The sequence below is a fragment of the Poecilia mexicana genome, unplaced genomic scaffold (assembly GCF_051168715.1).
Source record: "Poecilia mexicana isolate PSO_F unplaced genomic scaffold, ASM5116871v1 scaffold_5, whole genome shotgun sequence".
NCBI classification, from domain to species: domain Eukaryota; kingdom Metazoa; phylum Chordata; class Actinopteri; order Cyprinodontiformes; family Poeciliidae; genus Poecilia; species Poecilia mexicana.
In genome coordinates, this window is record NW_028263374.1 from 19,621,035 (window position 1) to 19,643,000 (window position 21,966).

At 38.8% G+C, this 21,966-nt stretch overlaps 2 protein-coding genes across 3 annotated transcripts in view; both read left to right on the forward strand.

Annotated features, from left to right (window-relative positions):
• Positions 1-786: 786 nt before the first annotated feature.
• park7 (parkinson protein 7) lies at positions 787-7,536 on the forward strand. Its single transcript, XM_014975639.2, has 6 exons — positions 787-991; positions 2,021-2,122; positions 3,669-3,728; positions 4,644-4,713; positions 6,211-6,297; positions 7,151-7,536. The coding sequence occupies exons 1-6, from the start codon at positions 902-904 to the stop codon at positions 7,309-7,311; spliced, it is 570 nt and encodes a 189-aa protein (XP_014831125.1). The 5' UTR covers positions 787-901; the 3' UTR covers positions 7,312-7,536.
• Positions 7,537-7,626: 90 nt separating this feature from the next.
• The window catches only part of kcnab2a (potassium voltage-gated channel subfamily A regulatory beta subunit 2a), a 95,689-nt gene continuing 81,349 nt past the window's right edge, over positions 7,627-21,966 (forward strand). The window contains exon 1 of one of the 2 annotated variants that reach the window (XM_088005708.1): positions 7,627-7,865. The gene's annotated coding sequence lies outside the window, so the exon portion shown is untranslated. Of the gene's footprint in view, positions 7,866-16,447; positions 17,015-21,966 lie in introns of those variants that run through there. The other variant, XM_088005709.1, reaches the window with a different exon arrangement.

The following is a 21,966-nucleotide window of genomic DNA, read 5'->3' on the forward strand; positions in this document are numbered from 1 at the left end:
TGTCTCAGAAACCAAGCTCATTCAGATTGAATGGAGGACGTCTGCAAAAATGTTAAAACTTTGCCCCAGATTCTCGACTGTATTTAAGTTTGGACTTTGACTGCAGCTTCTTTCAGGTTTTCTTTTAGGATTACTCCATCTTCCCAACAAATCTGACCACCACTAGGGGGAAGAAAGGGATGCTCATAGTGATGCTGGCATCACCATGTTTGGTTAAGACATGGTTGCTTTGTTTCCGCCACATACAAGTGTTTTACATATACTTACTTCATAATAATGCAAAACTTTTGGTCTACTACAAAAAAATCTCTGTAAAATACAATAAAGTTGAAACATTACAAAAAAGGTCAAAAAATTAAAGGGGCGTCAATACGTTTTGAGGCAAAGTATAGTTGAAACTTACAACTAAAACAAATCTGTTAATTCTCTTAGACAAAATTGTGCATTGCCTAATTGTAATTTAATTTTTGAATTATAATATTTAAGGTCAGGTTGTGGATATTGTTCCCAAAACCAGGTAAAATATATATATATGGCGTTTGGAACAACTACATTTAAAATGTCAATTGGATGAAGTCATTATTCAAAGCAAAATACTCCAGATTTCTGTTTACTTGGAACTTTAAATGTCCTGTAGTTATCTGAGAGATAAACATAATGAGAATTTCTTATATTTATTTTGGAGTTTCAACATTTTTATATGTAATCTAAGTTCCAAACAGATTGAACATGTAAGCCTTCCAGGTTTAAGAAATGAAAGAGGAATAGTGTCCAGACAGGGGGATAAAAAGATGCGGTCTGGCAACCTTCCTCCTGTCATATTCTCACCGTGAAGCACACCCGACGCTGCTTGAAGTTTGAAGCGTTTTTGCTTCTGCAGAAGCGAAACATTAAGCTGACCATGGCAGGAAAGAGAGCGTTAGTGATCCTGTCTAAAGGTGCAGAAGAGATGGAAACTGTGATTCCTGTGGACATCATGCGCAGAGCCGGGGTTCGTTCTGCACAGTTTATGCTATGTGTTAGCATGTTAGCCTGCTAGCATGAAATAACAGGCAACCTTACTGTGTCGCTAAGTTGAATTTTCTGCTGTAAATAACCATTTTAATATCTGTTAATCACAGTCATAATGAATAAAAGTCACAGAAAACTAAATACCCAAGCAATTAAGTTATGAGTGCTGAAATCCGCAATTTCATCACTCGCGTGTTTTTGTTTAGTCAGCTAAGTTGGCTAACTGTGGACGGTCCCCATAACCTTTGCAGGGAGTTCAAACGGGGACAAAGTTAAATATCAACGTCCAAACTCAATTAACCTCTAAACTTTATTAACCTTTCAAAATAAAGGTTTGTTTAAACCAGTGAAGTCAGGATGACGTATTGTGATAATTTGCACCAGTGACGGGTGGGTACGTACCTCAAAAATACCCAATTACACACACACACGCACACACACAAATACTAATGTAACAGTAGCACTATTTTAACATATTCAACAAGACATATGCAGAATTAAAATTGTGTTTCCCTCATACTACTGGTGCAAAAGACCGATTTTATTCAGATTATATTGCTATTATAATAGCAATATAAACCTATAATATTTGATTTAATATTTGATATAATATTATGTCTTCATTGGAAGCCAGCATTTTTTTTTCTATGGAAAACTTTTAAAACTAGTGTGTATACATACATTGATGTTAGAACAGTTTAAAGCACTTGCAGTGACAACATTTAGTGTTTACTCGATTTTCTCAATCTCCAAATGGCGCAATAGATGGAAAATAGCATAACAACAAAGCTTGAGTACAAACAAGATATCTCACTTCTATACAAATTGTATATCTGTGTCTGGTGCTTTTTTGGTTAAAATATGTTCATTTACTCACATTACTTACAGTAAAAGTAAAAAGTATGGTGTAATAAAAGTACTTCTGAAGTTTTTTTTTTTTTCAAAGGTTATTTGATTAAATGTAACTAGTTACTGCCCTCGTCTGATGATAATGTGTTCATATCTGTAGATTACAGTGACAGTTGCGGGTCTGACAGGAAAAGATCCAGTCGAGTGCAGCAGAAGTGTTGTAATCTGTCCCGATGCCAGTCTGGAGGAAGCCAGCAAAGAGGTGAGTCTTTTGGTTCTCCAGTAAGCAGTCACAGTGAGTGCCTTACTGAAGATTTCGCAGCTCTTTAACTATTTTACATGTTGTCACATTACAAATGCAACCTTCAGTCCACATTAGTAAAGTGGAAGGAGAACAATTTTAGCTTGCATTTATATTGAGCTCACTTCATTCTGACACAACTAAATAAAATTCAGCGCAGAAATTTCCCTTCCAAAGTCCCCTGCTTGCAGTCCAGCTGTGTGTAATTTAATTTGAGTAAAAATTCACCTGTTCTGTGAAGGACAACATCAGTGAAGAAACAGCATCACAAAGTCCAAGAAACGCAGCAAAGAGGACATGGATGAATTTGTGGAGCACTTAAGTTTATGCTTCAAACTTCTAACAGAGCACACTGTTCAATCCATAACACGAAGATAAAGAATAACTGCAAATCTGACATGATACTGATTTCTAACTAAACTGACAGGCTGGGCTTAATTAAAAGGTTATTCTCTGATAACTTTGGAGGAGCTGCAGAGATCTAGAGCTCAGGTGAGACAACTGTTTGTCATTCAGCCCACAACTCTGGCCTTTATTTGATAGTAGTAGGAAGAAAGCCATCGTTAGGAGGCCATGAGTAGTCTTGATTGCCGTCTGACAAAAGGTCCACACTTTGGCCCACATACACATGTGGTGTGTGTTGAAAGTCAACATTTCACTTAGCCCTAAACACAGCCCATAGTGAAACTGGGTGATGACACCATCATGCTGTGGGCTGCATTTTTTTTTAGCCGTGACAGAAATGCTGGTCAGAGTTCATGAGAAGATGGATGGAGTTGAAATAAAACGAGTTAGACTTGAGACTGCAACAGAGGGTCACTTTTCATGAGGTTGACAGCACTAAATGTATAATCAAAGTTACGCTGAAAGAGTTTAAATCAAGACGTATTAAAATGCCCGAGCCCTGTTCCAGATGAGGATTGGTGGCAAGACTTGACAACTTCATCCAATCCGGTTAAAATTTCCCTTAAACAAACTGAACAGCTTTTGAAATCTATCAGCTAAAATGGATTGTATTTTAGACTATTTAGACTAAGGAGGGAGAATATAAATACACTGCACACTTTTCATATTGTAAAATTGTTTTATAGCCATTTATTTTTCTTCCTCTTCACAATTATATGCCATGTTGTGTTGATCTATCACAGAAAATCTGAGTTAGTCACCTTGAACTTTTTCACATTTTGTCACCTCAGCCACAGACAACAATGTAGTTTTAATGTGACAAAATATGAAAAAGCTCAAGGGGTATGAATATGTTTGTAAGCCACTGTAATACAAGAAACCCTCTCACGGTATTTTATTTAGGTCTTCCATTTCCATTTACAGGCCTGGAATCTGCAGGATTTTTCCCATTCATTTGTTTTGTGATGTACTATGAATAAACTCCTATAGCAATATGCCTATGTGTGATTAATGTCCTGACTTTCAGTGAGAGGTGTTAACTGGTATGCTGGGTGATGGCTGCTGATCTTGCTGTGAAACTTTATCTGGTTTGGTTTTTCAGGGCCCTTATGATGTGGTGCTTCTGCCAGGAGGAATGCCAGGAGCCAAGAATCTGGCAGAGGTGAGAAAATTACACGCGACGCTTTGTTCATTTGTTCGTTCCTCCACCTCCACGATGAGTGCAGTGGGAATTTAAATTAAGCAGAGAGAAACTCTTCGGGCACCTATGGTAAAAGTTCAGATGAGTTTATTTGTTAAAGTAAAAATGGAAATTGGGAACAATAGCAAGACTAAAATGACAAATATCTTAATACGCTTACTCCATAAACTGCTTTTTTAGATTTAATTTTCTGCTATTGACTCAAATTTAATCTGTTTCTGAGGGGGAGGAGATTGATTTTGCTATAATAATTCACTGGAGACATGATTTAATTATTAGAGATGAGCAGCAAAGCAAACACACCCAATTCTCAAGAGCTTCAGATGTGACAAAGGACGATCTCAGCTGGCTGCTTTGTGCTTATTTGTACCCAGATACACTTTTCTCCTCTCTTAAGAACTGTTGCAACCTGATTTCCATGAACGCTTTGTAGCTTCTCACAACTAAACATGTGGATCACTCATCCACATGTTTAGTCTCTACATTATCCTGTACAAGCTGCAACCTAGTAAAGTCTTATGAACAAGTCGGAGCATCTGGCTGTTCCAATCCTACTCTGCATCCAGTGGTTCAGTTTTTATGCTCCTTTAATGTAGAACAAAGTCCAAGTCAACTGCAAAAATGCTGAAACACAGTAAAAAATGTAAGTCTGTTGAAATGATAAAATTGTATATTTACAGTAAATGTATTTATGGAAATGTTAGACTATATATAAATCTGTGATTGTGCATGCTGTATTTTCAGAGAAATGCTGTTGCATGTGTTTAACATACTGCCACTGTGTGTTAATATAATATAGTCAGCATATACACAGTACCATCACATGGTCTGCAAATGACTCACTGTGCATCTGTTTTCTTCTTTTTTTTTCTACAGTCTCCTGCTGTGAAGGAGGTGTTAAAGGACCAAGATGGCAGAAAAGGCCTGATTGCAGCCATCTGTGCAGGTACAGCATATGAAAACAAACAAATCTTAATTATACTGGGCTAACCTCTTTAATTTTAAAAATGATTTAAGTCAAAGCATTATAAAAGGGAGGTGCAAGCTTATAAAATCTAACAAATGTAAAACAAAGACGACTCAAAATATAAAATGTGCTGCACTTAAGATTGTATTTTGTACTTTTTCTATACTACCGACATAATTTACTGGGTTTTGTTTTGTGAAATTGCAACACTGCAAGTCTATCCGTTTCTGTGACTTGTCCTTGACAATGTCCTGTTTTTGAACATATGACACTAAGATGAAATAGTAGGAGACAGAACAGAAAGTCTCCTGTACTTAAGATGGCTTCTGCCTGAAAGCATGGAGTAACATCTGTAAAAGACATTGAGGCGATATGATGGGAGAGGCTTGCAATGCCACAGAAGTTAACAGAGACATCCTATCTTCTTGGATTCAACCGAAAGCAGCACAGCTGATGAGACAGCTGTTTCCCCTACAGACAGACAGGAACCAAAGATAAACCTGGGACTTATTGTTCTGGATCTGAAATTAGGGGCTTTTTCATAAACTATCTCTGTCCCCTAATGTCACACTTCATTAGCTTGTGGTCACTGGCGAACCTCCCCTGCCCTTCGTGGCACACAAGTGAAAGGTTTCGCATATGCTGGTGTCCCTGAACAGACCCACAAGCACTTAGATTTTATCTGACAGCCTTCCAGGGCAGAGACAGGATGCAGGAAAGATGTCTCAAACAGGGACAGTGAACCAGTGCGGGAAAGTGGATTGAAGGGTGTCCTAAATATGACTGGAATCTTCTCAGGAATACACGCCTTAATGAAACAGGGAGAGGGTGCATCATGAGATGAACTTCAGGTTTTTTTCCTTGACTCAAGGAGCGGAAAAAGAGCTTCAATTGAAATGACTCACTGTGCGTATCTCCCATTCATCAGAAAGTAAATTAATGTTTCTCTGCATCTGCCATGCCGTTAGTTTCTGTACCCAGACTGGCGTCCTCCGGGTGGGGACTCGTAACAGGAGTAGCTTGGCTTCAACTGGCAGTCTGCTGCTCTGCCAGTGGGGAAAGTGTAATCTTGAGACAGCACGGGAAGGCAGCCAAAGCACCGTGATCAATAACTTTCTATTTATTAACAGTTTTTGGATGAGCTCACAGCAGCGCTAGGGCATTACCAAAGTTAATGCAGCAGAAGTCAGCGTCCTCGGCCTCTCCTTTTTATTTCCCTCCCTTTCCAGAGTGCTGCAGAGTCTTTGGAGAGGAGCTGAAACTGTATACTGTGCGAGTGTATTCTTAGAAACAATGCAAAGGTTGAGGACACCTTCAGGACACGCCGTAATCAGATATTGAGTCATTCATTTCTTATTAACCAGAATATATAAAAAGATTTTCTAAAACTGATAAAGTTGGTTATTTCTATATTCTTTTTTGTGTACGAGTCTAAAAGCTTTTAAACACACATGAACAAGCTTGGCTCTTCTTCAGGTCCGACCGCTCTTCTGGCTCATGGCATCGGTTACGGCAGCACAGTCACCACACATCCAGGCATGAAGGAGAAGATGATGGTTGGAGGTAAAAACATTGTTGACCTTGATTAGTTTGCGGTACCCCTCAAAAGTTTTGATTCCCCTTTAAAAATGTTCACATTGTTCATTTTACAACAAAATATTTTAGTGTATTATATATGTGTTTTATGTGAACAAAATATTCCATCATTATAAAGTAGACTGTTTTTTTACAAATAATATTTCAAAACTGTGCTTTTGTATCTGCCGCCCCTGAAGGGATGCTCTCTCATTAACAGCTCCATGTCGTTTTTTGTATGGCTCTACTAGCTTTTCACATCTAGTTTGATTATTACCATTTTTTTTGTTTTTGTTTTGAGCATTCATTTTGGTAAAAATAGCTCAAGCTCTGTCAGATTGCATGCATGGCAGCTTTGGACATCAATTTTCAAGTTTTGCAGTTGATTCTCGATTAAATTTTTGTCTGGACTTTTCTAAATATGTATGCATGAGCTTTGATGTAAACCACTCCCAGATTCTGTTTGGTGTAGAAAACCATGTTTCATTGTTCTTCCACTGAAGCCATGAACCTCTTTATGTCACAACACAAAATCTCAAAAAAATTATATTGAGGTTTGTGGTTGAAGGCATCAAAAGGTTGACTGCAGCTGGAATTGTACGTATCTGTAAAGGACAGCAGATGGTGCTGTACCAGCTCTTTGATTGCTTGTAAAGAATCATGTCACTGCAGTTGTGAACAGAGCAGAGAAACAGCACTGAGTTGAGGGAAGATGCAGTCATTTGACGGAACATACATACTAAGTGCGGTGAAACAATGGCAGGTTTTATGTTTGTGAATCTGAGCTGTGTCTCCAAGCTCACACCGTGCCATCCTAATGGTATTGTTCTGTCTTTTTTAGATCACTATAAATATTCAGAAGCTCGAGTGCAGAAAGATGGGCATTACATCACCAGCCGTGGGCCAGGAACCAGTTTTGAGTTTGCCCTGACGATCGTAGAGGAACTTATGGGGGCTGAGGTTGCAGCTCAAGTCAAGGCTCCTCTCATGATGAAAGACTGACTCTAATGTTCCCTCACCACTCTGGAGAAACTGTGACACCTAAACATCTGGCTATCTCTATTGCACAGCATTATTTCTGCAAATAAAAGGGAAATTATCACTGCATAATTACCACAAATGGCTTCCACATAAATTTCCTCTGTTTGGTTCGTTGCCTAAATAGCTTCCTCTTTGTCTTGACAGCTTCCATTGTGCAGTCATTAAAAGTGTAGGTGTGAAGGCTCAGTTTGTCTTGCCTTGTGGTGTGTTGCTGGTGGAGGTCACTTTGACTTGTTTTTACTTGCTTGTTTTTAACGCCTAAATATAGGCTGTATAATGTAACGCATGAAGGAACGCTATTCGGGACGCGGGAAGAGGAATCCAAAAAGACTGGCAGCTGTCCTTAGCCAATGAAGAGCTTTGTCTCGTCTGCAGTTGTGTTTTAACGGGCCAATAGGACTCCGCTTAGAGCGAGAGGGCGGGGCTTAGACGCAGCGCATGGTGGCTGTGTAAGAGCAACAAAATTCAGAGGGTCTTCACCCCAGCCGAGAAGGAAGAGCAGGATTCTGTCAAAGGTAGGCAGAACGGTGTTTTTCCTCTATGACTCGCATGTGTTATTCGGGTTATTTCGACTCCTATAAACGCCACATATGAGTTCAGTCATGTTCAAATCCGAGATTTATTGTGAACGCAGCGTTTGTGACGGTAAGTTACAGCGAATGGTGTCGAAATGTAGACGAGATCAGGACGTTCCTCCTCGCCCCTCAGCGACCCGGACAGGTTTTAACATCATTACCGTACTCGGGTTGCTGTATTAGCCACTGATTAGCTCGCTCATTGTTCTGAGTGGACCGCATCAAGTTCGCTGCAGTCCAGGCCAAATTTGATTGGCTTCATAGCCCGGGGAGAGTAACGGTCGAGCGACGTCTGTTTCCAGTACACGCTCACAGTTGAGAGATGCGTTACCCGCTGAACGCACGAAGCGGCGGGACGTCATATCTTCAACACACTGAGACGGCGCTCTGCAGATGTGAGGCGACGTGGAGCCGTCAGTTCCAGAAGCTCTCCATCCTCAGCAGATGCTGTAGCTGCAGAGTGAGGCTGGGCTCTATGATCGCTGTCGCTAATGCGGTGCGGCAGAGGCCAGGTTAGAAGTGCTGTGCTATGCAGGCTGAGACGTCTCTGTGTGACACAGGAAGCTCAGTCATATTTCTTGAGATGGGAAAAAAAAAACCCTATTCTAACAGGAAAGAGTATCATTCTAAAACTAACAGAAGCATTTTCCAACATAACCTGATGTAAAGAGATGTCAGTGATGGAGGTTGTCAAGCTGCTGCCTTGACATTTACTTTTGCACCCTCAACAAGAATAATCAAAGGTGTTATTTTCACTTCTATCTCTTTACATAGGCAGTGAATAAACTGCAAGTTCTCTTCTGGTACACCGCGTGCTGCACTTGCAGGGGAAAGATCTCTATTACCGAGCTCAGACACAGAGCCGTCTCAAGGTGTAAGCAAACCTAGCTGCTACTTTGGGCCCTCTGTGCAGCACAAGTGTAACTCATAAATGGATTCAAAACACACAAATGAACATGTTAAAATGTTTCTTTTTGGTTATTTTTGATTAATATGGCTGACTACTAAAGAAACCCTAAATTTTAGCTTTCCAGAAAACTGAAAAAAGTGATCTGTGTCTTCCTCAACACACATTTCTCAGGTACGACTTAATTAGCAGAGCTTGGCTGCATGATAAGGAGGAAATTTAGCTTCTTGATTAAGGTGTGTATGACCAGAGATGTGTCTAAATTTTCAAGACAGCAGCTTTGTGGACTGGAGTTTGAGACCCCTACTATGCATTTTTAATGGTGTTTAGATCATGTCAGTTTGCAGACTCATCAACCACTGTGGTACAATGCTTGGCATTTATACATGTCATATTAGAGAAAAATAGGATTTTTCAAGTCCTATTGAAAAATGACATAAACAGTGGACCAAGATCAGTGCATGACATGGCTCATCATGTATTCATAATTTAGATTAATATAATATACAAGATTTACAAACTTGTGGATTGTAAATCCTCAAGTTCCTCACTTTTTCTCATTTGGGATTCTCATTTGCTTGACGTAATCTTTAGCTTACTGACTTTAACAAATCATTATTGCATTCCAAACAGTACTTTGTGCATATTGATAGTAAAGTCAATATGACCAACTCACCAAATATATTATTGGCAAGGAGATTGAATGCAGTTTACATGGGATAATAAAACCAACCAAACACTGAACTCAGGCTGAGACGCTACACACTATGAAATGTCTTATCACATTCTGTAACATCAGAATGAGCCTAAAGAATGAGCATTAAAGACGATTAAAAAACAAACTTTGTATTTCAAAGAGCTGACAAAGTATTAACTATAATCACTTGGCAGTAAATACGCTTGATTGTCATGTCAACAGTAGAGATGCACTGATGAGATTTTTTCTGTCCGATGCTGATTTCTTTTGGAAAAATTGGCTTTGAACAATTCAGATCTTTTTTTCTCTCTGACAAAAAGCACAGTAGAAAAAAAAAATACTGCAGTAGAGTTGGTAGTTTTGACTTAAACTGAAAATTAAGAAATAACAATTATGCTTCAAAACATGTCCTTAACATTTGCCAGATTTTATTAAGTTGCATAAAAGTGTGTCAGATATGATTCTGGTTTAAATGTTTCTAAACTGTATAAGACAACTGTTGTTTGTGTTTTTGCATTTGTTGAAGAGGAAAAAAAGGTTCAGTATATGACCTCGCTAATCGGAGGCCTTTCAAGGAAATGTTTTCATCTGGGTCATGATATAACATTACTAATAATTTTTTAAAGAATTTCTGTTTCTCTGTGCTGGAGTCACATGCATGCAGAAACCACTAAATGGTCAGTATATGCTAGAGCAGAATAAATTTAACTGGTTTGTCCAACCTTTTCACCTTATTTAACAGAGGTTTGTGTAATAAGTAATTTGAAACATCTGTAGATCAAGCACATGCACTTTATGTGATTACCCCAGTTTAATTGTTGGCATAAAACTTTATAGGGATGATTAAGGCACATTTAAAAACAAACGAGTCTCGGACAATTTAAAAGAGAAATTTTTGGTGCTTTGTGATGGATTGAAGTGGAAGTGAGGCCCCAGATCGAATTGTTCTTCAAGCCCTGAGCAGACCTGGGCTGGCTCTGTTCAGATAGGAAGCGCTTCTCTCGAGGCATGCTAAACTGACCTGCAGAAAGCAGGGGTCATTCAAATTAGAAAGCAAGTCAGTTGGTTCTTTTACCGGCTTTTACTACCAGAACAGCAGTAAGTCTAAAAAAAGACTGGTTGCTTTACCAATTTCAGTGCATCAAGAGAGGTTGCTCTTGTTAAAATCACATGATGTCAAAACTACGAAGGTGCACCTGTGTGTGATGAATACCCCTGGCTACAATCTGGAAAGTTCAGGCTAGCTGAGCTTAGTCACTTTAGACAGGACCATGCCTTACATGTTGTGGAAACATCATTACATTATGTATCCAAGCTCAAGATAATCTAGGATACAGTGTGAGCATAAAAATGACTTTCTTGACAACCATCTTGATGACAACATATAGCACAGGCTCATTAATGTGCGTTTTATTTTATTTTTTTCTTTTCTTTTTTTTTCATTTGGATATTTCTGGAACGTTAACATTTTGCGCTGTTGCACATAACATGCTAGAATTATTCTGCTTGAGCAGCTGTACAGTAAAGAGCTGGAGGCCTGGCTCCCTATTTCTGGATGGGGCAGAAGACGGTGGGTTGGGGGAGGGGTGAGGCTATAGTCTCCGACTGAGTCAGTGGTTTAGCTAATGATGCAATTAGACTGCTGTGTTTTGCATCTCCTGATTAGATCCCTTACTCACAATGGCCTGTCTGCAATAAAAACAGAAACGGCTCACTTGTTTTGTTTTTTTCTTTGTTGTTTTTTTTTTTTTTTTTACAAGCAGTTGGAGTTTTATCATGCAGTAACATGCGTTACATCATAAGCAACACATTAACTGACTTGGCTCTTGCTTTTGGAATGGTATTGACATTATAGGTCATTTGACATATTGGAACCACAGTAGCTTTGTAACTGAATGAATCTTCTCTAGGTCTACCAGTATGTTTGTAACAATTTGTAGACCAAAAAGTAAACACTGCACTTAAACGTCAAACTCGTAGAGATTGGGTAATTGGTAAGCTGTCCTGTTACTCAAAAGGATAAGCAAGAGAACACTTACAGATTTGTGGCATCGTCCAACTTAGTGATGCAGGTGTCAATTTCCAGACTTCTTTGTTTTACTCAATTTTGGTAGACATAGGAAGTCTTATCTTTTACTGTTGGCCACAGCAATGGTAGTTAGTCCATGTTAACTTATTGCTTTGTTTTGCAACAGCTCTGTTTTCCATAAGAATGATTTTTACTTTAGTCTGTTTCAGGTTTCAAGAAAGGGTCCTGATCAGAATGTGTTTCTGATTTAATATAATCTATTAGTTTTATTGTGCTTCAAGTTATTGTTGCTTTATTTCAGTCACAATTGTAGCAAATCAAGTTAAGATACAATAAAGCAGATTCTTGTTAATAGTGCTCCTTCCAAATCACTGTACGGTATTGTGACAAAGGTTTTGTAGTGTCTGCTCAATTTAGCCTATTTTGAGCTGCTTTCAGAACAAGCCATTTTGGGTCACTTTAAAACCAAATAAGCTGCTGGTCACGCCCCACCAAATCAGCATTTACTCTTGCATGTAAAAAAGGCTGCAAACAGATGTGCACTTATACAACTGTGAAAAGCAGAAGTAGAGCATCCTGCACAACCAACAAGAAGTGGTCTCTGCATGGCAATTCAACAAAACTCTTTTCCAGCAGCTGTTATGCAACCAAATGTCCCGAAGCTCCACTTGGCTTGCTAGGTGACAGGCTGATCTTCGCCTTGGTTGCTAGGTGGGGGACAGTGCTGTCTGACTAGTGACGTTACATTCTAAGGTTTTTAAAATGGCTCATTTTCCAGATACCAAAAATACATTGACTTATTGCCAAAAAATGGCTGGGTGGTTTTGTTAAATTGCTTTGGCATACTTTAGAGCCAGAGACACAAATTGAAGTACAAAACATGCAAAAAGACCTAAAACTGGTAAAGCTCATGATGCTGGCTTATTTTCACATCCACTGTTGGAAATAAATTGTTGTCAAACTGCCAACATTGTATTAATGACCGGTTTAAAGCTGGATCATTCATACATTTTGTCTTCAATAAAAATACACGTTCTGTGGATGCACACATGACGGCATTACCTGTCGCATAAAACAGACACCAGGGTAAACACTTTATTTTTGTGGATGTCAAAACTCCAACTAGTGTAGTCCCTGAAATGTGTTGACAGCGTCTGTGAATACCTTTCTTGGCTGTCTTATTTACTGGGTCAGGAGCTAAAAAAGGAATCGTGACTCTGTGTTAACAAGAAGAGTGAAGCTAAAGGTGAAAACCTATCTCTGTGTCTTCCAAGATGTGAAAATTACTTGTCTTGTTGAACATTTGGTGTTTAACCTAAGAGTTTAACAATGAATCTGAATGGCCAGTGTCATTAAAAAAGAAAATCATAAGCAGCTTCACAGGGAATGCATTAAACGACAGATTTTTACCGAGTGGAAAAGTACTAGAGAAATGGGTGAATGTCATTTTTCTTCTGGTGACATCACTTTTTTCTCCTCTGCTTATTAAGTCGTCAGAGCTTTATAAGCTTTTTCTTTATATAGCTGCAGAAAATGATGGTCTGAGTGTTTCCTAAATGGCTGAGCTGGTTTAAAACATAGCAGGATTGCAAGCACCTGGTCCAATCACAGGTGCATCAGCCTTTTCCTTATGCATTTGTCTGACAAACATTTGATTTAGTCACACACAACATACAGTGATGGTTAGAAGTTTACCAATGCTCTTCATATGGAAGATTTATTTGTTTTGGGTTTTCTATGACTCATTGGAATAATTCTTTTTCCAAAGTGGAATGGTACAAAAAGCAAACAACTTTGGTTCACTTTTAAAAATAAGAATTGGGACGACAGATTTGATTTAAATACAAAACCTTCCTGAATTATACACACAGGTTCAAATATATACTGCTAATACTTAGTTAAATGCCTCTTAGCAGGTTGCAGAGAAATGATACACTTTCTATCTAAAAATTTCTGGTCAGTTTTGGTTGCATATTAGAATCCTGAGAAGTGGTAGTGCTCGTCTAAGCCAGTTGTTTTGCTGACATGAACCGAGTCCAGAAATGCTCGGTAGGGTTGCGGACGGGGACATTCCAGCAGCTTCATTTGCCTGGTAGGGCTGCAGTTATTAAGATTGACTATAAAAAGTTGCTGACGCCAAAGTTTGTCATTGACACATCCCAAAGAACCTTGTCATTGTTTTTATAACTGGCAGGCACTACAGGAAGTTTGTCTCCATTTTCCTGACAGAACTGCAAGCTGAAGAGTTCTTCTTCAGTGGCAGCACTACTGCGGTTCATGAGCTTGAACACAAACACTGCTGTGTGCCAACTTTAGGTTTTATGGAGGTAAAACCTGCTTCTTTTTATGCGTATCACTTCAATCTATATACATGCATCGGGCATGTTGTGCTGCAGTGCGACGAGGCAGAACTGATAAATGAACTTCAGCTGTGGGTGGGCTAGTTGTGTTTGCAGAATCAGTGACACTTAGAAATTGAAGAAATAAATGGTAGAAACCATTTCATCCAGAAAAAAAATGGTTGAAATGCAGCAAAAGCCAAAATTAACACAATATTTTTGTCACTGATAGTGTTTTTAAACTTCCAAATGGCACTGTATGAAGGCTGGACAAGGAGCAAAAAGACTGGACAGTCCAACATCATCGTGAAGTTCTAGATTAGACGATTTGGAGGACTTTTTTTTTTTTGAAAATACTTCCTCTTGCGTTACTTAGTTTTGTTCATTTATATTTGGTCCATGTGTGAATTAATGTGACAAATTTATGCACTCCATAATATCAATGGCAAACCATGCCCTGTTGCTAAAAGTTTTTTCAGATGCATATGGATTTAGAGAAATTCTCTGTGTGTTGTGGCGTCATCAGTAGGTGGCAGGTGATTTTCCACTCTTAATGTAACAAATGGAATGGAGCATTCAATTACGTCTGCCTCAAACTCAACACCAGAAGAAAAAAATCTTCCCAGTCAGACGGCATCGTGAGAGGACTGCAAGGCAGTTCCAGAGATTTTTTCGTGTCAGGTAAACTTTGCAGTAAGGTGAGAGGGGAAAACAAAACCTCAGACCATCAACATTCTGTTAATTCTAAGGTTAACGATTAGCTCCTGCACCCATGCTATCCTTTTAGAAATACTCTGGCAGTCTGTTTCATAAATGTTGTTTAAACAGCAATAACATTAAGTTAAACCTCTATCAGCTGTTTGAGTGCCGTGGTTTTATAACTGATCGATTTGTGCTTGCATCATTTGCAAATACTGTTTGCTGGGTGGGGCCAGCTTCTCAGAAGCTGCAGTCGTTAATACGGCCTTTAAAATTCAAACCATGTCGCACAGTAATCGGATTTGATGTTCAGAAGTTTATATCATATCCATGTATTGATTCCCATGGAGAAGTAATTGTCTCTCTGGATGTCTCCATGAGGTTGTGAGTGGGCTGTCATGAAGGTTTAAGATATCTGAGGTGGATTTTGTGGTAAAGGCTTTTCAGCATACAGGTATGTGTGCTTGTGTTTCTTCCCTTTTATGTGATACACTATATTAACTTTTATTTCTTGGAGCTTCTAAAACATATGCAACCCTCTCTTCTCTGACCTATAATCATTTTGAGCAGTACAACATATCCAGATTCCTAAAACTGAGATGACGACATCAAACTAAATCTGACATTAATGTTGTTTATTGAATTTACAGAACTTTGCAAAAGTATTCACTTTTTCCATATTTTGCCATGTTACAATGTATTTTAATAGGATTTAATATGATTGCCATTCTTAATGATGTGAAGCTTTACATCATTAAGAAGGAGAGAATGACAATGAGGGATAAGAATGAACTTTTCTGTAAAAGACAGAAATCTTCAAGCAAATTATCACGTATAACTACAGCTTTTTATCCAGTCTGAATGGTCAAATAGATTAAGCTACATCTGATGAAAATGATGAGGATGAAAATAATGAGCAGCAGGTTACACGTCTTACCACAGAATCTCAATTGGATTTGCTCTTGGACTTTGACTGAGCCATTCTAACAAATGAAATGTGCTTTGATCTAATAACCATGTTTACATCAGTACTTCTGACAGGGGAACCTTTGCCTCAGTCTAGAGTATTTCACAGCTTCAAACAGGTTTTCCTCCAGAACTGCTCTATTTTTCAACCCAAACAAATTTCCCATCAACTCAGATCAGCTTCCCTGTCCCTGCTAAACAGAAACATTCCCCAGCATGATTCTGACACCACCAGTGTTCAGGGTGACGAGCACATGCAGCATTTTGCATGTTGGTTCTCATCTTACCAGAGAATCCTCTTCCACGTTTCAGCTGTGTCCCCTACATAACTTGTGAAAACTGCAAACAGGTTTATTTTTTACAGCTTTCTACCAGGGGTCTCTTGGCTGCTGCTTTGATTAATGCTACCCTTGCCTGGCCAGTCATGTTAGGTCAAGTTTATTTGTATCGCAACAATGCTGGTCAAAGTGCTAATACACGCATAATACAGTAACCAATTATGAAACAGGCAATAAACTTTCAATTTGTCAAATGTCATTGTCAACATCATCAAGTAAAATACATCAGACATGTCGATCACTTACTCCTAGTCAAAGGCAACTTTTAACAGGTTCAATTTTAGCCTTAATTTAAAGGAGCTCAGTGTTTCAGCATCTTTGCAGTTTTCTGGAAGTTTCTTCCAGAGTTGTGGTGCATAGAAGCTGAATGGTGCTTCTCCATGGTCAACAGGTCAGCACGTCTTGGTAGGTTTGGTGTGTCTTGCGTCTGCCGCATAATGATGATTCTCACTGGATTTTATTTAAGGGTTTCAGACTCGAGGGTCGCTGAGTACAAACACGTCAGTCTTTTCAGATTTTTATTTGTAAACTGGTATAAAAACCTTGTATCATTTTTCTTTTCACTTTACACTTGTGTACTACTTCTTGTTGGTCCATTACATAAAATTCCAATAAAATGCATAAAGTTTTTGGTTGTAATGGAACAAAATGTGCTAAACATTCAAAGGGTCATGAATGTCTTTTTTTGTAAGACACTACAAATTGTTGCAGAACTATTTACAGGGACTCTGGCTGACTGAATGCATGCTTACTCACATGCTGAAAGTGTATGAGGAGGTGTGTGGCTGAGAGAGGGGAGGGGCATTTCCTTTCTCATCTGCTCTGCTCAGTGACTCCAAGCTTGCACGTTTCTTCTGTCACTTCTATTCATCGCCTATAGTCTTTCTCTTCTCTTTTCCCCTCTATTTGCACTTTCGTTCTGCCTCATGGTCTCGTGTCAGACATACATGCTGTTCTCGCGCATAATCTTGTTCACAGTGGATCTCGCAGTCTCCACTCTCGCATCCCTCTCCTCTGCTCTCTGCTTTCCTGCTCTTTATCTTGGATTTTGGCTGCTGCTCTGCATCCATCCCTCCCTTCTGGTCACTGCGTCAGCAATCGGCTTCAGACTGAGGTGGGTGTGTATTTTTTTATTTTTTTTTTTTGTAGGGGGTTCTGAAACGGTATCATCGCTAGGCGTGAATCTACATGTCTCTGGTATCGTTCTCTCTCTTCACGCTCTCCCCTCTCTTTTCCTCTCTCCTCACTTTGTTCTGTTAGTGCGAGTCGGGATGATTGCGCTTGTCTGATCCTACTGGGAAACAAGTGCCATACCTTCTGCATGCAGCGGCGTTTAACATTGTCATGCAGTATGCTAGCGAGGTAGTGCATCAGCCTCTCCAGATCTCTCTGACCGTCTGAGAGCTGCTGTTGATGCGGTTAACACTGCTGCTGCCGCTGCAGCTGCTGCATTGAAAACCTTCTCTGCATACCTTATTATGCAGGCATGTATTTCACTCTTTCTCTTTCCTGACTTTTTCAGTTTGTCTCATGTGTACGAGTGTCTTATGGTCCTTGCTTTTTTTTTTTTTTAAATTTTTTTACTTTGACTTATTCTATAAGAGGAGAAAAAGCTGTCATTTATAACTAAAGTTTGAAGGATGTGCTTTTGCTTAAACATGCATAGAGACATTTATTTAACGTTTGGTTCTGTTTTAACTTACCTTTCCTGTCCTGCTGCTGCTGCAGTTTCATCTGTTGCAGTTGCCACAGCGGGCAACACCCTGAAGCAACATTTTCCTGCGTTTCCCAGAGCTTGTGACAGTCACCTGTGCCCGGCCGAACACGTTAACCGCGTGTTTGAGTGTGGGTGTTTGTTGTAGGCTGTGTTATCGTGTGTGTTCGTACATGTGTGTAGGTGTGTGCGTTCTCCCGTACGGCGATGTGTGCCTGCCTGCCCATGGGCTCCGGTCCAAGAAGAAAGCACAGGAGAGGTATGCTGCAGGGGTTTAGTTTGGTGCAGTAAGCTGTTGAGTGCTTTGTAACAAGCACAAAAAAAAAAAAAAAAAAAAAAAAGAGTTTGTGTCCTCATGTTGGGCAGCTGCACGTGTACTGCAGAAAATGGATGGGTTTCCCTTGAAATGTCTGCAGTCTGTGTGTCCTTGGGTTTAAAGTTCTCTTAGTCAGGATGCTGCGATCTTTTTATTTGATCCCTCCGCACCCAGAATTTTTTACTACCAGAACCAGAAGAATCGGAATGCTTTCATTGTTATTGTGCAGAAGCACAACTAAATTTTGTTTCAGTACAGCCAACAGTGAAGACGGGGTGCCTGGGGCTGCGGCCCCTGGGGGGCGCCGCAAACAGTACAAACAGTAGAACTCCTGCTTCTTTTTTTGTCACCAGAAACTGTTAAATGGACCTATTGCATGAAACAAATAAAGACAGATTGGTTAATTATTTATTCAAATTAGAGTGTGACATTAGATTGACATGATTTTTTTAAGGTCTCATTTATAGACTTGGACATAGACATAGGAATGCACTAAAAGCCTTCCTAACATGAGATTGCAGATTGCAGCTTCAAGTGAGTTTCACTCAAAATGTCCTACGTTAGTGCTGCTTTCTTTAAAGTAAATGGCCAGAGGTAGATTTCCTTTTGAACAATTGAGAGACCCCTATACAGGAAAGATCTGAGTGTCCGGTTGGTTTGTTTCGGGTAGTAATCCCTCTGTTGCATGAGCTACTTTTAACAGATTTCGGTGTAGTTGCAGTTTTCTCCTATCGGCACCCTTTTACTTGAGGAATAGAGTTTTTGTGCAGGGAGTGTTCTGACTACAAAAAAGTCACCGTTATATGCTTGAGCCAGAATATGACTGTAGCATCCATCAAGCCTTGATGGATGCTAACTTTAAGCTGGGGCTGAAACGGATGACGACATCGATAATGATTGTCTTCAAAACTTAAGCTAGTATGAATGTACTTGTGGTATTGTTATGGTTTTACTGTGCAAAATACAAGTAAACCCTTTGAGAAGTGAATTGAAGTCACAATAGCACTGAAACCTGCTTTATCACAGAGTTACAGGCACAAAATGGAGATTTTGGTTTGTTGTAAAAATTAAGTCACCCAACTTAATCGGCAGACACAACTGTACTTTCTATTATGACTTATTGATAGCAAAGATCTCCTGTTCTGATCCTTGATACTGTGATCCAGAAACTTCATTGACTGCTGTATCTGCGTCTCAGTGCGATGTTGTCGTAACTTCTCAGAGAGCAGCTGAAACATTTGTCAATCAATTTTACAGCAGTCAAAGCACAGCTAAAGGTTTGTAAAGCAGGGGCATAGCTGGCTTTGTAAGTTTGTTTTCACACAAGTAACTGAAAGTGTTTTGGAATATGATGTGAAACAAGACATTAAATATTCATATCAAAAGCGAGAGTAATCATGCTAACATTAGCTTACCCCTATTACTCAGAATGAAAGCATGGTCAGCAGGTGCAAGACGACAGTTTATTGAAGATTGTACTTGTCTGTGTGAGTCAGATATACCTTGAGAAACAACTAAGTCCATGTGTGTTTTAGCTGCCACACTGACAAACATTATGGTTACTTTTTAAGCAACAATAGCCTTGTGTTCGGGAATCATGTTAAAACTCCTTGTTGAGAAACTCCTGATGGGACCAAATATCTGATGCTGCCAGGTTAACCTCTTAATATTGGGTCATGTACATCAGAGGCGCAAGTAAATCTAGTTGTAATTAATCAAAATACTAATATAGACCATGTGACACTTAATGCACTTTAAATCTGGTGAGCTCAAAACATATGCTAGCATTGATTGGAATTACTTTAACATTGTTCCAGATTGGGATTCTTTGTCAGTTAAAGTTTAATCATAAAATAACTCCATATCCAAGGTGATAAATTATTGACCAGTGCATTTCTAATGGCTTGCAAAAGTCCTCTTTTTGGAGGATTTTACAGCTTACTGCACTCAGTTCTATAAGAGTGATGTTTGTCTATTGGGAAACAAGTTAGCTTTTTATGATGTCAGTGAGAGAGCATTTAAACTTATCTATGAATCAAGCAGAGATGTTTTTGCATTTAGCAAATTGTATTCTTGTACATGTTAACTTTGACTGTGAAACTCAAGTTAAAATTTTTTTGGTTTGGTTTAGGATTGTACGCAGGGAAGCCTTTCAGCACTACACATTTCTTAGTTAATCACTAAAGTACACCATAAGTGCAGCTGTAGAAAATTATAGTCATTATTCTCATGTCTGTGTTAAGGCTGTTGTAAACTGTCAGTGTTGATCCTCAAGGCCTTCCTTAAAAGTTATTCTTATTTGTGGAAAAGCAAATATCCATCTAAGTTGGTAGTTGACCTTTATGAGAACAGTTCAGTGAGTCATTTTTATCGTTTTTGAATCTTGTTGCAAAACTGTATAAAAAAAAAACCTTTGGTTCTGCAAAATGTGGCATGCCTGTTTTTGCCTTCGTCGGCTAACACATTGTACATCAATTTAAACACGTTGCACTTTTTTTTCCTTGCACCACTTCTCAATTCCATTGTCTAAATACATTATACTTTTATTAATTTTGACACCGGATGGTATTGATTTGGTTTGCAAATAAAAATAGCTTTCTGTTCACAAGATGGTCACAAGATAAGGTTTGCCTTATGTGATCTCTCTCTTTTTTTTTTTTTTTTCCAGAATTTTATTTTATATAGATTTATGGCTGTCTTTATAGCATAGACACTATTCCAAGCACACAACACACATTTTCATACCTACAATCTAAATTCATTATGTGCTTTGTGCTGAGAAAGAAAAAGGCTTTTTATCCCGTTTAGCTTTCCCTTTAAATTCAATCTTGAACAACTTCAGTTGCCACCATGAAATACAGTGCAGTTTTTCCAATTGGCTTAAGTAACTTATGATTGTCAAATGTGATAAAGGTGTTAAACTGCAAAGACAAAGCTACATTAATCATGATGCACAGCAGCTGAGTGCAGACAGCCCTGGTGAATTACAGCAACAGAGTAGCATGTGTGAGTAATGGCTTGGCGCTGACTGTTGGGGTTGACATGTGCCTGTGACTTATGAGACATTGCACTGTTGGTGATAGCTGAGTTATTGGGGTCATGTTGGTGTTTGGGGTAAATATTTGTGACTGGGTTGTCTCAAACTTGAATGGTGGGACTTTATGATTGTATGTCTTCTTGCAGGTTACTGTAGAAAACCTCCAGGACTCCTATTCCCTGTACAAATTATTCCACTGATTCATTCTACAGTATGTTAGTTTTTGTGAATAACAAATTTTACCTTAGTATGTGTAAGCTTTAGTTAGACTTTGCATAGTACTTTGAACTCTTTCAGATATAGGCGGAAACATTAGGGGAATGCTTGATGGCTTTGCAGCCCATTGGTTTTTCTGTCGTAAGATCTGGCACAGTTTGGTGAATCCCTTTATTCTATTGCAAACAAAATCTAATAACTCAAAACTGAAAGGCTGTCCCTCAGTTGGAGACCTGGCAGTCCTTCTGTGTATGAGTTGTAATACAGACGGCTGTCTCACTTGGCACACACTTCTCAGATAAAGGCAAGAGGGAAAAATAAACCGCTTGATTTAAAAATGCAGAAAAGAAAAAAAAACATGAAAAAGTCAAGCCATCCGAGAAGTTAATTACTTAGTTGTTAGTATTTTAATTTTTCTTTATAGAGCAAAGTTTTACTAATTATCCTTTTACTAATTGAAAGAAACCAACCCATATATCCGTGCTTCTTTTTGAATTTCTAGAAAATAATAAAATCAAACAGCAAAAAATAAAATAAGCTAAGAAAAACTGCCATGTATGTTTTGATAAGAATAAAACAATCACTTACAACTTTAGTTTTCTCATGTTTACAAAATATGTTTTGCCTAATTTGTTATCACAAGATGACACAATGAGAAATATGCATGTCTAAGTCGACCATTTAAAAAAAACAACAACATTTTTTCACAATTTTTGCTTTTAAAAACATGAACAGGCATTAAATGTATAACATAATAAGACAAGATCAAAACAGACACCTAAG

Excerpts from the sequence above, each read along its gene's own strand:
- park7 (XM_014975639.2), top strand. The coding sequence starts at position 902 with ATGGCAGGAAAGAGAGCGTTAGTGATCCTGTCTAAAGGTGCAGAAGAG. Across the intron at positions 4,714-6,210 it reads GATTGCAGCCATCTGTGCAG|GTCCGACCGCTCTTCTGGCT; the intron begins GTACAGCATATG and ends GCTCTTCTTCAG. Across the intron at positions 6,298-7,150 it reads GGAGAAGATGATGGTTGGAG|ATCACTATAAATATTCAGAA; the intron begins GTAAAAACATTG and ends TGTCTTTTTTAG.